Raw genomic sequence first — 18,325 nt, 5'->3', positions numbered from 1 at the left:
TGGGTCCCCCATAGACCACAGTTCCTGCCAGAATACCTGCTCCTGCAGGGGGACAACCTGTGTCACCATGGTCTTTTCCATGGGTTGCAGAGGAATCTCTCTCCCAGCACCTGGAGCACCTCCTCCCCCTCTTCACTGACCTTGGTGCCTGCATACTTGTTTCTCTCACATATTCTCACTCCTCTGTCTCCTCTCTCCCAGCTGCTGTTGTGCAGTGTTTTTTACCCTTTCTGAAATACGTTATCACAGAGGCACCACCAGCTTTGCTGACTGGTTCAGCTTTGGCCAGCAGTGGGTCCGTCTTGGAGCCAGCTGGAACTGGCTCTGTCAGACATCGGGGCAGCTTCTGGTGTCTTCTCGCAAAAGCCACCCCTGCAGCGCCCCCCTCCCAAAAACCTTGCCACGTAAACCAAATACACTACTATATTTCGCCATCAGTCTTAAAGCACTGCTCTGTATTACAGGGACATGGCAGACCTTTTGGTGTTACCATAGCACCTCATTATTGATGGTCACTGACAGAAGACAGAAATTACCTTTGCTTCTTTGTTCTAGAGGTTCTCCTGGTATGGAAAAAGGAAAAATCAAAGCCAGTATACACTAGTCACTCTGTTCCACCAATAATATGCAGAGATCTTATAAAGGCAGAATTCATTACCCTTTTTGTTCTGGAAAAGGGTCTTAAAAGAAGGTCAGAAGGAAGCCTTCAGCTACAGACATATGAAAAGAAAGGTAGAGCTTGAAGCACAATCCTAGTGACCAACTTTATTCTGGCAGATGCACAGAAATGAGAAGGTTGTGCATTTCAAAGCATGAGACAAAAACATGAGCTGAACTGAGAGGCAGAAATGTGAAACTTTGAGGAAACTATGATAAAGTTTAAAAGTTTTATTTATTCTTAGAAAATTCAATTATGGCTGATGTATTTTTTCATTATTGCTAGAAGTCAACTCTTCACTGTTTTTTGACAATTGTTCAGTTTGCAGATAAACAAGTCACCAACAGCAGGTCACCCAGAAGACTTCACCAAGGTCAATTCAGAAAGCCAACGAGATATAACAGTCTACAAATACGTAAAACACTGCTAAAAAAGAATGGGATCTATCCTTCCACTGTGGATGGAATAAGTAGTGATGGACATAAATTGCCACAAAAAAAACATTTAGTATAGATGTTAAGTAAAACATTCCAATAATATGAAGAGCTAAGTTAATTGATTACCTATGAAGTTGAGGAAACTTCATCTTAAAACCTATGACACATTTAGAGTGACACAGATACAGCCGACAATGCCTTTGGAAAATGGATTACATTTCCTCAAGGTCCTTTTTCCTTCTTTCTCCCCTCGTCTGGTTTTCTGATTAACTTGGCTGTGACTCAATATTAGATTTGAAGTCCAGTTGTTTCACCTCAGTCACTAAAGCGTTTCCATATTCTATTTCTACTTCCAGGAAGCTGACTAGTTCTGACAGTACTGCATAAATACAGCTAAACTGATTCCTGAACAGATATGGCTCTGTAAAGATGGGCAACCAAGTCTTCCCATAACTGTATGTACTAAAGAATGCACTGCAAATACATCCAAGCTGCTGAGGTCTGACAGCAGGAAAACCTGTATTATCTGGGATATCGGAGATCTTCATTATCCTAGAAAACAGTGACTTGACTATAGTTTGGAGATGCCAAGATAAAACTTTGCAGGGGCATTAATATCTGCATAGGCTATAGCACTATTTTACTCACTGTTCTGAATTAAGAGCTCCTGAGTAAATGGTCTCTTAGGCTAATATTGCTCTCAAAATTAAAAGAATCCATAAAATAACAGAACTGACTGATAGAAAAAAAGGCCTTTGGGGGATACAGTTAAAGAAGAAACCTACTGACATATAACTCATTTGTCATAACAACTTTTCAGTGCTCCTCTCTAGCACTGACATTCATACTGATGGGTACAAATTTTAACAGGTAAAATAACATCTGAAAACCAGGGAATTGCAAAGGAAAAAATACATTATTTAGTCTGAGTTAACTTTGCATAGTGAACAAAAAAATGCTATAAATGAAAACAATAGTAGAGAATGTCCCTAAATTCATAAAATATACACAGCATCTAAACAGAGATCATAGCACCAGATACATAAATGAGCATGCTGTAGTTACTTACATTTTCAGTAAGGGGGATACTATCAATCCTTTTAGTAAGGTCCTGAAGCTGAGCATAATACCAGTCCTTTTCTTTCTCTTCCTTCTCAAGCTCCACAAGCAACAGAGATCTATCAAAACCAAAAGCCAGAAATGTCTCACTAGTAAGTCTTTATTATCAAATATAAGTACAGCAATAAGCATTGATATCTATATAAAAGGTGAAATGAGATTTGATGAAGATGGCACTAACAAGAAGTTGAGAAGGTAGGTTCTGTTCCCTGGCCCTAGCTAATCAAACTATCCAACTATGCTATGCTAAGCAAGTCACTTTAACTTCTTGTATATCAGATCCACATCTGTAAAAGAAAGAATACCTATAGTTCTTTATAAAACCAGTTTGAAATCTATAGCTGAGAGGCATTTTGTGAAATCTAAGCAGTTATTAGTCACATGCTAACTTGCATCCTGCTTCTTTATGACAATATGCTTCATACAATGCAGCAAACTACAACTGCTATTTAAGAAAAGGCTTGGATATTGCAGAAGCGTATACACCTCAATCCCATTACTAAATTCAGTTATCTTTTCTGCCTTTGTAGCACCTCCTCACTCTGTCATCCATGACAAAACAATGTTAAAGCACACAAAACCATGATTATTAAAAACACTTTCAAAGAGTATTCTTCCATCATATGTTATATACAGGATACATTTACAGCTGCTTAACACATTCTAAATGGGTATCATAAGCATATTGCAGACCTGAGTAGTTATAACTACTCAGGTCTGCAATATGCTTATGATACCCATTTAGAATTATGAAGATATCAGAATGCCAATATAAGGAACTGAAGATAATTATATGCAAACTATGAAAAAATATTAAGTTTTACATACTATTTTATCAATCCTTTATAAACTACATTTATATAGCTGCAAAATTTATCAATATAGTTACAAATTGTTTATTGTTATTACACTTTTTAAAAATACATTTTAAAATTTTACAGCCCAAATCCTGCTAGTAGGGGTATACAGACAAGTCACTTTTTTTTCTTTAAATAAAAGTTTATTAGTTTCTTGTAAGTGCTTTCTTCAAGCACTCTTCTTCCTTTTGACATTTTAATATTTCTCATTAACATAAAAGGAAATGCTAAAATCATATTAGTTTACAGCCAATATAGAAGTACTTAAAAAATTAAATAAGCATAGCATTCATAAACAAGACTGGACTGATAATGCTTAACACTGAACTTAAACACTAACCTAGAGGACAGAAAGCTGCATACAAGTTTGCCCAGTATTATTTCCCATCCTTTAACTTCTACATCTTTCTCTCTCTAAACTCAGGTTGTAGTCTTTCTGAGCAAGAGTCATATGAACCTTGGTAAAACGCACAAACAAATCATGGATAATTACAATAAATATTTTGTTAAGGAACAAAACCGAAATAGAAGAAAAATAAAAATTCTCCTTGACTACTTTCTTAATGCATCTCAATCATGATTTGGAAAGAAGATAATCAAGCTTTCACATGAAAGAACTTCATGTAGGATAAAGAATTTAAAAATGCATATTTTAAAGTATCTTAGTTCCTGCTTTTAAAATTGTGGTGGGTTGACCCTGGCTGGGCGCCAGGTGCCCACCAAAGCTGCTCTATCACTCCCCCTCCTCAGCTGGACAGGGGGGGAGAAAATATAACAAAAGGCTCATGGGTCAAGATAAGGACAGTTTAATAAAGTGAAAGCAAACGTCGCGCGCGAAAGCAAAGAAAAACAAATGATGTTATTCTCTACTTCCCATCAGCAGGCGATGTCTAGCCACTTCCTGGGAAGCAGGGCTTCAGTACTCATAGTGGTTGCTCCAGAAGACAAAAATGCCCCCCTTTCGTCTCCCTTTACTTAGCTTTTATAGCTGAGCTGAGGTCATATGGTATGGAATATCTGTCTGGTTAGTTTAGGTCAGCTGTCCTGGTTATGTCCCCTCCCAAGATCTTGCCCAGCCCCAGCCTGCCAGTGAGGGGGGGCAAAAATGTTGGAGAGACAGCCTTGATGCTGTGCCAGTACTGCTCAGCAGTAGCCAAAACACTGGTGTGTTATCAACACCTTTCTAGCTACCAATGCAGAGCGCAGCACTATGAGGGCTGCTATGGGGAAAATTAACTCCATCTCAGCCAGACCCAGTACAATCTCCACCCCTTATTCCATACCATTTGCGTCATGCTCAGGTCCCACATAATTTAAATACACATATATCTTCTAACCACGCCATTGTATTTAGTTCTCATTACTGAAATCCCTTCTTACCAACACTTACAACTGAAACTACATACTTAAACCAGCTTTATACCCAACATACAGGTTTATACATTCTTAATAACTACTGTCCCCTGTCCTTTAACAGACAGATATTCCATGGGCTTCTTCCACTCCTCCAGATGTTCACACACAGGTTATGACTTGGGCCCCATACGTCAAGATGAGTGGTCAGGACAGGAGAAGCAGTATGTTCGATCGTTGGGCACCAACACCGGCTTGGTTTGGGTCACCGATGCACTTGTCTGGTTCCCTGCGAAGTTCACTCCTCTGCAGTTCAGGTCATTCCTGCTACATGACTTCCTACAACATACAACTCACATCACAGATCATTTTTCCCCCCAAGGTTAAATGTCCTTGAGGCACACACTGGGTCTCCCCATCCTTCCGCATTACCCACCAAGTACACCCAGGTCCCTGAGCAAAGACAATCCCACGAATGGGTATGCCTTTTCCCATGGGAGGAGAAATCCACACTGCCTTCCCCAGCCACTTCCCCATGTGCACTACGGGGACCTTATCTCCTCCCACAGTATGTAGGGGTTTTGTTTGGGCAGGACCAGGATGGTTAGCAGATCCTCTGGTGTTAACTAGCCAAGTGGCTTCTGCTAAATTTGTATCCCAATGCTTCCGTGCCCCATTGCCCAGCACTCTCACCATAGTCTTCAACAGTCCATTATATCTCTCAATTTTTCCAGATGCTTGCGGGTGATAGGGGATGTGGTACACCCACTCAATGCCGTGTTTCTTTGCCCAGGAGCTTATGAGGTTATTTTGGAAATGAGTCCCATTGTCTGATTCAATTCTTTCCGGGGTACCATGTCGCCATAAAATTTGCCTTTCGAGGCCTAAGATGGTGTTTCAGGCAGTGGCATGGTTTACAGGATATGTTTCTATCCAACCAGTAGTTGCTTCCACCATCGTGAGTATGTAGCGCTTGCCTTGGCGTGTTCCTGGCAGTGGTCCAATGTAGTCAATTTGCCAGGCCTCGCCATATCGAAAACCCAGCTGCCGCCCTCTGTTCCAAGGAGACTTTACTCTGGTGGCTCGCTTGATTGCAGCACATGTTTCACATTCATGAGTGACCTGTGTGATGGCCTCCATGGTCAGGTCCACCCCTCGATCACGAGCCCATCTATGTGTTGCATCTCTCCCTAGATGTCCCGATGTCTCATGGGCCCATCGAGCTACAAATAGCTCACCCTTATGCTCCCAGTCCAGGTCCACCTGAGCTACTTCTATTTTGGCAGCCTTGTCTACCTGTTCATTATTTCGATGTTCTTCAGTGGCACGGCTTTTGGGCATGTGAGCATCTACATGACATACCTTTAGAGCCATGTGTTCAACACGGGCAGCAATGTCCTGCCACAATGCAGCTGCCCAGAAGGGTTTACCCCTGCGCTGCCAGTTGGTCTTCTTCCACTGCTGTAGCCATCCCCATAGGGCATTAGCCACCATCCAGGAGTCGGTATAGAGATAGAGTACCGGCCACATTTCTCGTTCAGCAATATCTAGGGCTAGTTGGATGGCTTTCACTTCTGCAAACTGACTTGACTCACCTTCTCCTTCAGTGGCCTCAACAACTTGTCATGTGGGACTCCACACAGCAGCTTAATCAACACTATCCACTTACTCCATGTAGCGCTGGTTGCATGATGTGGAGAGGGGATGTTTCCTTTGAACATGCAGTGTAACACAGGCAATCGTGGTGCCAAGAGGAGATATGCTTCTGTACCAACAACTTCTGAGGCGGCTCGAACCCCCTCATATGCTGCTAGTATCTCTTTTTCAGTCGGGGTGTAATGGGCTTCTGATCCTCGGTATCCCCAGCTCCAAAACCCTAATGGTCGACCTCGGGTTTCTCCTGGTGTTTTCTGCCAGAGGCTTCAGGTGAGACCATGCTCCCCAGCTGCAGTGTAGAGTACATTTTGTACATCTGGTCCTGTCCGGACAGGCCCAAGAGCTACTGCATGAGCTATTTCCTGTCTGATATGCTCAAAGGCTTGTTGTTGTTCAGGGCCCCACTCAAAATAGTTCTTTTTCCGCGTTACTCGATAGAGAGGGCTCACAAGCTGACTATAACCTGGAATATGCATTCTCCAGAACCCCACAAGGCCTAGGAAAGCTTGTGTTTCTTTCTTGTTAGCTGGTGGAGACATAGTTGCTATCATCTTGTTAACCACATCCATAGGCACATGACGGCATCCATCCTGCCATTTTATTCCCAAGAACTGAATCTCCTGTGCAGGTCCCTTGACCTTGCTTTTCTTTATGGCGAAACCAGCTTTCAGAAGAATCTGAATTACTCTTTTTCCCTTCTCAAACACTTCTTCTGCCTTGGTGCCCCACACGATGATGTCATCTATGTATTGTAAATGTTCAGGGGCATCGCCTTGTTCCAGTGCAGTTTGGATTAGTCCGTGACAAATGGTAGGGCTGTGCTCCCTCTACCCCTGGGGCAGTCGATTCCAGGTGTATTGGACACCTCTCCACATGAAAGCAAACTGTGGCCTGCACTCTGCTGCCAAAGGAATGGAGAAAAACGCATTGGCAATATCAATTGTAGCATACCACGTGGCTGCCTTTGATGCCAGTTCATATTGGAGCTCTAACATGTCTGGTACAGCAGCACTCAGTGGTGGTGTCACTTCATTCAGGCCACAATAATCTACTGTTAACCTCCACCCTCCATCAGACTTTCGCACTGGCCATATAGGACTATTAAAAGGTGAATGAGTCTTGCTGATGACTCCTTGGCTCTCCAGTTGATGAATCAGCTCACGAATGGGAACCAGGGAGTCTCGGTTTGTGTGATATTGCCACCGGTGCACCATCCTCGCAGCAATTGGCACCTGCTGTTCTTCAAATTGCAGCAGTCCCACAATGAAGGGATCTTCCGAGAGGCCAGGCAGGGTAGATAGCTGTTTGATCTTCTCTGCGTTTACAGTGGCTGCACCAAAAGCCCATCGGTACCCCTTTGGGTCCTTGAAGTACCCTCTCTTGAGGTAGTCTATGCCAAGGATACAAGGGGCCTCTGGGCCAGTCACAATGGGGTGCTTTTCCCACTTGTCCCCTGTTAAGCTTACCTCAGCCTCCAATACAGACAATTCTTGGCATCCCCCTGTCACTCCAGAGATCCAGATGGGTTCTGTGCCCCTGTACCCTGATGGCACCAGCGTACACTGTGCACCAGTGTCTACCAAAGCCTTATACTTCTGTGGGTCTGATGTGCCAGGCCATCGAATCCACACAGTCCAGTATATCCGGTCATCCCTTTCCTCCTCCTGTCTGAAGGCAGGGACCCTCTATTGCTGTTCCTCGTCAGACTATTCACTGTCTGACCCTTGCGGTGCCAGACCAGAAGTCCCCTCACCAGAATCAAGGGAGGTGGTTTCAGTCCTTCTGTGCCTGGAATATCACTGATTGCTTTCTTGGGCCTCTACAGCAACTACGCTGACAGCCTTCTTCTTGGGTGACCCCTTCTTAACAGCTGTCTTCCCTCTCAGTTCATGTACATGGGCTTCCAGCTTAAAGGTGGGTTCAGCATCCCACTTCCTCATGTCCTCCCCTTGGTCACGCAGGAAGAACCAGAGTGCACCACGCAGCATACGCCTTGGGCTCCCTTTCCCTCTGACCGGGGCAGGAGAGGACTCATTTCTTGGGGTGCCCCTGACAGCCAAGGCACTGGCCCATAGGGATGAGGAGACACAGAGATTTTTCTTCAAAGTTTTGGAGCCAAGACGACACTTTCTCCACAGTTGGCGTTTCCATATCTGGGCAATACATTGCTGCCAAGCTGTTAGAATATGACGCTGGGGCACCTTGAATCACCTTTCTCCACATGGCCCATGTGCACAGGACATCCTCTGGATCTTTGGAGACCTCCTCACCATCTAGATCACTGTAGATGACTTCCACCACTGCTAACTCTCTCAGGTACTGGATGCCTTCATCTGCAGTAGTCCACTTTTCTGAGGAGTTCACAAGATCTTCCTTGAATGGATATCTTGCCCTCACACTTGAGAGGAGCCGGCTCCAGAGACTGCAAATTGCTGCCTCTTTTCCAATTCCTCTCTCAATTCCCTGGTTTCTAGCAAGGGATCCCAGCTGTTGGGCTTCCTTGCCTTCCAATTGCTGACTGTCAGCCCCGTTATTCCAGCATCGGAGCAGCCAGGCAGCAATCCGCTCACCTGGCTGGCGGCTGTAATCTTTCCACATGTCTCAAAGTTCTGAGGGGGTCAGGGAACAGGTAGTTTCTGCTTCCTGTTTAAGTTCTCTCACTCCTTCCTCCAATTTCTTTGTTGAAGGACCAGCTTCTAGATTAAGCCTTTCCTCTTCTTCTTCTTCCCTCACTAATCGATGGTATGGGCCCGTTGATCTCCTTGTCCACTGTTTCTTTTTCACTATTGGGGGAATTACTGTAGTTGTTGTTTGGGTCCCGATCTCAAGCTTGGTGTCCTCAGATGCAGTCTGGGTCCCTGCCTCAACCGTGGTCCTCTGAGAGTGTTGAACTATGGCTCGGTAGGCATAGGCCAGGCCCCAGTACAGTGCGAGAAGCTGCTGGTTTTCATTGGGGTAGGCAAGGCACCCTTCTATCAGGTGGTGCGTCAGTTTGCCAGGGTTGCTTGCCTGTTCGGGTGTAAAGTCCCAGATTATGGGAGGTGATAACCATCCTAGGAATCTGCCCAAATCCTTCCGTATACCCTGCCACCCAGGGACCGGTCGCTTGAGGGCACATTTCAGTATTGCCTCACCCAAAACTTGTCTTCTCTTATACCAGGACGAGACCAGATTCCACAATACCCATAATATACCACCAGTATTAATTATTAGTATTGAACAGCTCACATAAGGGTGAACAAGGATCTTAGGAGGCTGCACAATAAAACCATTCACATCAATGCCCGGTAGGGAGAGGGAGATGTATTCCCTCACCTCCTCCACAAGATAGCTCCCACAACACAGCAAAGCCATCAGTGCCAGGACAAAGCACATAGCCATTATTTGTATTACCATGTTCCCAAACTCAGCAAGACAGAGATAAGCAAGCAGCCAACAAACTCCGTGACCTGCACAGGAGCTTGCCACTTAATAACTAGCTATAGCACGCTTAATGCAAAACTGCCGTTGTCGAGCCCCACGTTGGGCGCCAAAAAGGACTGCAGTAGGTTGACCCTGGCTGGGTGCCAGGTGCCCACCAAAGCTGCTCTATCACTCCCCCTCCTCAGCTGGACAGGGGGGGAGAAAATATAACAAAAGGCTCATGGGTCAAGATAAGGACAGTTTAATAAAGTGAAAGCAAACGTCGCGCGCGAAAGCAAAGAAAACCAAATGATGTTATTCTCTACTTCCCATCAGCATGCAATGTCTAGCCACTTCCTGGGAAGCAGGGCTTCAGTACTCATAGTGGTTGCTCCAGAAGACAAAAATGCCCCCCTTTCGTCTCCCTTTACTTAGCTTTTATAGCTTGTGGGAGAATTGTGGAAGAACTTGTGGGAGAACGAGGGAAACTGCGTAAGGCACAACTGTTATTCTCTGTTTGCTAGCACAAGACACTACTGTTCTTTGTTATAAGTTTGTTGAAGTAAGCACAAAAGTAGAACAAGGTCGGGCGTACGTGACTGATAACAGGAGGGCAACATGACCGAAGACAGGGTGCAAGACAGCATGCAGGTGGAGGAACTATTCGCGTGATCAGAAGACTTTATCCAATTAGACTATTGTTTAAGCGCGTGAACGGCACATGTTAACCAATCAACAAATGGCTTATGTGTGAGTAGATATTAGAAACATATATAACCAAGTGTTGCGCAGTTAATAAACGGAGAAACCGTTTGATCCACAGTATCTGTGTTGGTCCGTTTTCTCCCCAGGGCGAGTCCCTGGCGATGCGTCGTTTTCCCTAGATTGTCGCAGCGGAGAAAGTGCGGCAAGTGGTGACCCCAACGCAGACGCGGACGCGGAGTGTGCGAGCGTTTTGCCTGGCCAGGCGATTGGAAGGTGGCCCTCGGGGCGATCCTGCCGGTGACGATGGCATCCATCGGAATAATTATTAAGGTACTAAAGGCGGTAGGCAGGGACGTGGACTGTGGAGTGCATACAGCTCCAGTCACGAGTCTCATCCAGTGGATGATACAACGGGGCTTCATAGTAAAGCCGGGAGATATATTTGATGCGTCACGGCTGCAGGCTGCGTGCGAGGAGTTGGTGGAGGAGTGTTTGAGTGGAAAGAAAGGAGCTGCAGATAAGCTCGCAGCTCTTGGTTCAGTGTTGACCATATTGAGGAAGGGGAGAGAGGCAAAGGCGGTTTGGATGGCGGCTACAGCGGTGTTGCGTGGAGAGGCGAGTAGAGAGGTGGTTGATTTGTTAGAGGTACAGGCTGACAAAGAGAGTAAAGACGCTACAGGAGTCAGAGGTGAGGAAATGTTGAAAAAACAAATAGAGAGAGTGGAAGGAGCGGGGGATGCTCCGGACGCCTTAGCGTTTCCAGTCTCTCGCGGGCAATTAGAGGATTCTTTTTTTGGGTATCCACCTCTCCCCCCGCCAGGATTGTTTTCACATGAGTCAGAGGAGCCCTCTAAGTATGTCCCGCCAGCGAGTAGTACGACCACGGGTCCTAGTGCACCTCCGGTGTCTATGATGGAGGTACATTCGGATGAAGAAGAACGTTGCATTAGAAAGAAATTGCAAGCAGAAGCAGTTCCATTGCCGGACTCGGATGAGGAGAGCCCACTGAATGCAAAACAGAATCAGATCACTGAGGTAACGGAGGTTTTGACGAAATTTAAAAATTTAGAGGCGACTATTGAACAGACAGTACAGCATGCTCAAAGTGTTGTAGGTCGTGCGGCACAGCCTCCGGTGTTTACGGATTGGAAGTTAATAGCAAAAAATTGTGTTCTAGAGGATGTGGATTTCAAACCTTCAGATGAAGGGGGAGTATTAGCGTGTCCGTTGTTAATCACTCAAGATGGACCTAGATGGCAACCACTAGATTACAAATTAGTGAAGGAATGGCAAACGAGCTGTAGAGATGATGGACTGCAAGGCCCAAGGACGCGAGCTTTGTTAGATGTGATTTATGCTCAGCCGTTACTACCCTTTGATTCGAGACAGCTGGCGCGTGCAGCACTTATGGCACCTTTGATGTGCCTCTGGGAGCAGGCGTTTAAAGAGGAAGCAGAAGCGGTTGTTTTGGACGCTCTTACTCCAGGACACGATTTAGTAGGGGTCTCTATGGCGCAGTTAATGGGGACCGGAGATCATGCATCCCCTCAAAATCAGGCTGGTTTGCGAGGTCGGGTGATAGCGGCTTCTTCAAAGTGTGCTAGAAATGCATTTATGAAGGTTAGTAAGTTTGAAAAGAAGAGAGTCCCGTATACAAAGGTTATTCAGAGACTTAATGAACCATATCAGGATTTCTTAGAGCGTTTGCAAAAGGCGGTGGAGGTAGCAGACATACCGGACGAGGTTAAGCCAGTTCTTGCAAAAGAATTAGCTCGTACACAAGCAAATGACCAGACAAGGCAAATTTTATCGCAATTGCCAGCAAAAGCTTCAGTAGCAGATATGATTAAACGAGTGTTAGAAGCAGAAGCTCAAACCGCAGCGGCACCTGTGGTTGCAGCAGTTACAGCTGTACTTCGCAATCGCACAAATAACAACCCGAGGAAAAACATTTCTTGCTTTGGTTGTGGGGGAAGCGGTCACGTTAGAAGCCAGTGTCCTTCAGTGTCTAGAGCCAATCTGGTCAAGACGCCAAATTCAGACCAAAAAAGGAGTTGTTTCCGCTGTGGGAAGTTAGGGCATCTTGCAAAGCAATGTCGCATGACACAGGCCGGGGAACATCAGGGAAACTACAGGGGCGGTCCCAGCACGGGGCGGGCGGGGCTGCCGGAGAACAATCCGTCCTGTCAAGTATATCCCGTAGAATGCCGAGAATCACCGACGATTGGACAGCAAAAGGACGAGCCCCTGCCCTGGAAGATGACCACCGATGGGCTTTAAAGACTACCACAGGAGTGTGGGTAGAGCAACCAACAACGGTAACATTGAAGAGAGGAGGATCGGGAAAGAGTACGGGTGGAATTTTAGTGGGTGATGGGGCTCACAAATGGGGAGTCGATATTATTCCGGGAATGTGCACTGAAACAAACGATGCTATACAAGCCACTATAGTTCCCCTCACTGAAATACCAATGTATATTCCTGAAGATACCCCTATGGCCCATTTGGTGTTAGATATGTCAAGGCGACCTACTATTGAATGTACAATGCAACCAGTGTGTGAGCGATGGGGACAGACCATATCTCAAATTAGAGCCCTTTTAGACTCTGGGGCCGATGTTACAGTAATCCCACAAGAAGTTTGGCCAGTGTCATGGCCTCTGGAAGAGACCAGCATCTCAGTAACAGGGGTTGGAGGAAGTTGAGGTACCCAAAAAAGCCTTTTGCCAATTCAAATTCAAATAAAAGGAGAGGACCAATCGACTGTTATCAAACCTTTTATCTTAAAAGGACTTCCTTTACCCCTGTTAGGGAGAGACGCTATGCAAGGCTTGTCGCTGCGCATAGTTTCCGACTCACAGTTGAACACAGATCCACATTTTTTATAGGGGCCGCTGGCCAATGCCCACCGGCCCTAGCCATGAAGTGGAAAACTCAACAACCGGTGTGGGTTGACCAGTGGCCCCTTCCCCAAGAAAAATTGTCTCAGCTACAGCTATTAGTAAAGCGTGAAGTAGAAAAGGGACATTTAGTCCCAACCACCAGTCCGTGGAATTGCCCTGTGTTTGTCATCCAAAAGAAGTCAGGTGCCTGGCGTCTTCTACATGATCTCAGAGCAGTCAATGCCGTTCTTGAAGACATGGGACCTTTACAACCAGGTTTACCTTGGCCATCCATGTTACCCCAAAACTGGCCTGTTGTAGTGATTGATATAAAAGACACTTTCTTTTCTATTCCACTCCATCCGGACGATCAACCCAAGTTCGCGATGACGATCCCGACGATCAACAATCAAGAACCAGTGCAACGTTACCATTGGACGGTGTTACCACAGGGGATGAAAAATTCCCCAACTCTGTGTCAGTGGTTTGTTTCTCGCGCGTTGCGTCGGTTTCGGGATACACATCAAAATTGGGTTCTCTATCATTATATGGATGATATTTTGCTATGCAGGGAGGGAGACATTAACACAACCTTAAAACACTTAGTTCAAACTCTTAAAGAACATGGTCTAGAAATAGCACCTGAAAAAGTACAAACAACTGTTCCAGTGACATATTTGGGAACACTCATTCAGAAACGGGCAGTCCAGCCTCAAAAACTACAAATTGAACACCAAGTGTCGACCTTACACGACCTACAGGTGTTGGTTGGTAACCTACAGTGGTTAAGACAATTCATTCCCATAACACACAAGGAGTTACAACCCTTGTTAGCAGATTTAGCAGGAACCCCAGATGTCGCAGCTCCTCGCACATTGACAGACACACAAAAGGCTGTGTTACAACAGATAACTACTAAACTAGCTCACAAGAGTCTCAACCGTTATACCCCAGAAATCCCATTAGAATTGCATATAACCATGCAACGAGAAGGAGCAAACGGTCTAATATATCAATTCATTGATTCACGGGTATGTCCTTTGTTATGGCTGTATACCAGTTATCCCAAACAAGCCGCACCACAATTTTTAGTAGCATTGGCAGATGCAATCTCTCGAGGACGACGACGAACGCAGCAGTTATCAGGAAGAGATCCTAAATTTATTTCAACATCTGTTAGTCCCTGTAATTTTGAACAATTACTAATGTTTGATATGTGTTTACAAGCGGCATTAGCAGATTTTATGGGGCAAATTATCCCGGCTAGGGGTGACCCTCTCATTAAGAGTCTATTATCATCAACCTTCAAACCACAAACACCCATTTCAGAGAAACCCCTCCAAGGCCTCACTGTGTTTACAGATGCCTCTGGAACGACTCAACAGGCAGCTATAGCCTGGTTTTTGGACAATCAATGGCATACCAGAGCTTGGAAAAGCCAAGGATCTGTTCAAATTTTAGAATTACATGCTGTGTTAACTGCTTTAACGACTTGGCCTACCATCCCTCTAAATATTGTAACAGATAGCGAATATGTGTATAACTTAACACAACGATGTAAACAAAGTTTACCGGGGGGCACTGAACCTGCTCGAGAGCTGTTATCCATATTAGAGAAAAGACAAGAACTTGTATTTTTTGCACATATTAACAGTCATACACAAATACCGGGCGCTTTAACGGGGGGAAATGCTCATGCAGACAAAGCAGCAGGAACCCTCATTCAGACAGTAGGTGTTCCCATTTTACAACAAGCCAAACTTTCTCATGAATTTTTTCATCAGGGAGCTAAAGCACTAGCAAGACAATTCCGACTAGCCCTGTCTGATGCTCGAGCAGTGGTCGCTTCTTGCCCACACTGTCGTCAAACTAACTCTTGGACATGGGGAATTAACCCCCGCGGTCTACGACCGAATCAAATTTGGCAAACAGACATCACAGTCTATGAACCTTTCAAACCCCGGAAGTATTTACATGTTACTATAGATACTTGCAGCGGCTATATCTGCCCTACTGCCAAAACTAAAAGTAACGCCACCGCCACCATACGACATCTTTGTCATGCCATCAGTATATTAGGGGTTCCACAAGAAATAAAAACCGATAATGGCCCCAATTATATTAGTTCTCGAGTTTGCGAATTTTTAAATAAGTGGGGCATCTCACATATAACCGGAATACCCTACAATTCTACAGGACAAGCAATCGTTGAACGGGCCCATCAAACCCTAAAGACACAGTTAGACCGTCTTAGGGAGGGGGAGAAGGTACCTGTAAGCTATCAAAATGAACTGTTAGCCAAGGCCTGTGTGGTAATAAATCATATGCCACGAGGCGACTCAGATCCATCTCAGCATCACACCGCGGCACAGCGACATTTTTCTACCGCATTGCTATCTGACCGTACGCTGGGAGCACCAGTTCGGTATCGAGATCCAATCGTGATGGAATGGCAAGGGCCGGTAGCCATTTTACAATGGGGGCGAGGATACGCCTGTGTCCAAACAGACTCAGGACCCAGATGGGTACCAGCCAAATGGATCCAACCAGATGTACAAGGAACCAATAAGGATTAACAGCCTACAAAGTGATACCCCCAAAACTGCGAGGAGGACTCTGTTCCATAGGACGATTGAGAGCCTGGGCACCTACAGAAGCACAATTAATCAACGTGACACGTCGAGAAAAAAGAACTGTACAGGTAAAGAAGTTGGACAGCTCTTGTGACCCCAACGTCCGTTTACCCACTGATTTTTTATACTTGACACTCTCATTGGTTACTCCAGTAGGACCTTGGATAAACAGAATGAATATTCAAGCTTTAGCCTGTTTGGTTTTAAAACAAGGAAATGCCACTGCTCGAGCCATCGACGCATTAACAGCGCTTCAGGAAATGACAACAAATCAATTACAAGCAGTACTTCCACCCATAGATTTTCTACTGGCTCAATTTGAGGTAGGATGCAAACAAAACAACACCCTTTTTCCAGAATTTTGTTGTTTAGACTTTACAAACAACACCGAGACGCTGAAAACCATCAGGCAACAAGCCGAGATCATTCGACAACTCCAAGATGCCGTAAAAGTGGTAGGGATTTCAGGTATTCCTGAGGATTGCTTTGGCTGGTTGAAAAAATGGGGTTTCTCCATCATTGGAGGTCTGTGTGTTTTGGCCATTGTCTGTATGATCATTCCCTGTGCTTTGGCGCTTTTGAAAAGTATGTTAGATAGAATAGTTAAACAAACTATGCACGCTTATGTATTGTACTCACCTATTGCAAGCGAAACTGTTTAGATGAGCTTAGGGAGGGGGAATTGTGGGAGAATTGTGGGAGAACTTGTGGGAGAACGAGGGAAACTGCGTAAGGCACAACTGTTATTCTCTGTTTGCTAGCACAAGACACTACTGTTCTTTGTTATAAGTTTGTTGAAGTAAGCACAAAAGTAGAACAAGGTCGGGCGTACGTGACTGATAACAGGAGGGCAACGTGACCAAAGACAGGGTGCAAGACAGCATGCAGGTGGAGGAACTATTCGCGTGATCAGAAGACTTTATCCAATTAGACTATTGTTTAAGCGCGTGAACGGCACATGTTAACCAATCAACAAATGGCTTATGTGTGAGTAGATATTAGAAACATATATAACCGAGTATTGCGCAGTTAATAAACGGAGAAACCATTTGATCCACAGTATCTGTGTTGGTCCGTTTTCTCCCCAGGGCGAGTCCCTGGCGATGCGTCGTTTTCCCTAGATTGTCGCAGCGGAGAAAGTGCGGCAATAGCTGAGCTGACATCATATGGTATGGAATATCTGTCTGGTTAGTTTAGGTCAGCTGTCCTGGTTATGTCCCCTCCCAAGATCTTGCCCAGCCCCAGCCTGCCAGTGAGGGGGGGCAAAAATGTTGGAGAGACAGCCTTGATGCTGTGCCAGCACTGCTCAGCAGTAGCCAAAACACTGGTGTGTTATCAACACCTTTCTAGCTACCAATGCAGAGCACAGCACTATGAGGGCTGCTATGGGGAGAATTAACTCCATCTCAGCCAGACCCAATACAAAAATATTTCAAATTAGTTTTAGTGTCTTAAGCTTTAATATTCCATACCCAAAGCAAGTAACCTGAACATTGGTCAAATGGAAAGTTAAAATTTCCAGGATCTAGTTTATATTAGTTACTGCTAAACTAATACCCCTAATTTTTTTCAAGGACACACAGACAGAACTGAGAATAATACTGACAGGTTTTGATACATCTTGGAAAGGAAAAAAATAGAATTCTTGTAAAAATTCAGATGTATAAAGAAGTAACTGGCATTGCCTATTCTATTGAATCACATTCTTAATGACAGCTACGTTTCCTATGAAGGAGGTTAAGGAAAACCATAGTGTTATACTAACAATTCAGTTTTCAAGCTGTTCTCCCTCACTTTAGCTGCAAAAGACTGAAAAACTACACACATCTAAGAAAAACTACACAAACCTAAGAGTGCTGAATGCTTTTAAATACAGAGTAACAGAACTTTCGAGAGCTATGTTGAAACAGAACTGTGGAGTTGTTTTGGTTTTTTTGTTTGTTTTTAAATAAAGAATATCAAGACCACACATTAAGTTGCTTACTTGGACAGCTATTATACCAGATGGGTTTACAATCAAAAACCAGTGAAAACAAACGAACTACAATTACCCTACTGTTGCAGGTAACAATAGCAGAATTACAGAATAACTGGAATTCCTCAGTCACAAGGATGGGTCTGGGCAGGAATTTCCTAAGTCAAGGACTGTAACCCTGTTGTTGGGACACATTAGTCAGACTGAATGAAATGCTAACAGATTCTGCTCAGGGAAAGTCTGTGAGAGAGTCCCTCTTTTTGCCTCCCAACTTCCCAAACCTCTAACACATACCCTGGCTGCCTGATTTCTGTACACGCAGGCATTCTGCACAGTGTCACGAAAATTTCACAACTGGCTGTGCTGACCAAGGAGAGAGGCTAGGATGCAAAGTATAGAATTACAAGAGTAATTCTTTTATTCATGCGCCTGAGGTGTCCCATTCAAACTGAGGCACACCAAATGCAGTTTTATACAGGGTTCTTATACCTTTCAAGCGTTCAGATACAACATGATTTGACCAATCACTACTTAACACACACATACTACTGTTTTGCAAAGCAACTATAATTCTACAGCATCATCATCCACTTGCTTCTTTCTTGATCTAGACGTCCCTGGAGTCAGTCTTGCTACAGTTACTTATCT

General features: G+C 44.8%; 1 protein-coding gene across 9 annotated transcripts in view; it reads right to left on the bottom strand.

Moving 5' to 3' along the window:
• Positions 1-18,325, bottom strand: part of LOC128136137 (adenomatous polyposis coli protein-like) — a 151,108-nt gene that overhangs the window by 77,533 nt on the left and 55,250 nt on the right. For 7 of the 9 annotated variants that reach the window (XM_052775301.1, XM_052775300.1, XM_052775302.1 and 4 more), the window contains one exon: positions 2,165-2,273. The exons of 1 other annotated variant lie outside the window; for it this stretch is intronic. In XM_052775301.1, the coding sequence (XP_052631261.1) occupies positions 2,165-2,273 (109 nt within the window). Of the gene's footprint in view, positions 1-2,164; positions 2,274-3,411; positions 4,007-18,325 lie in introns of those variants that run through there. One more of the 9 variants, XM_052775305.1, reaches the window with a different exon arrangement.

This window comes from Harpia harpyja, chromosome W (genome assembly GCF_026419915.1).
Source record: "Harpia harpyja isolate bHarHar1 chromosome W, bHarHar1 primary haplotype, whole genome shotgun sequence".
NCBI lineage: Eukaryota > Metazoa > Chordata > Aves > Accipitriformes > Accipitridae > Harpia > Harpia harpyja.
The sequence above is the reverse complement of the archived record's forward strand: the minus strand, read 5'-3'. Positions and strand labels throughout refer to the sequence as shown.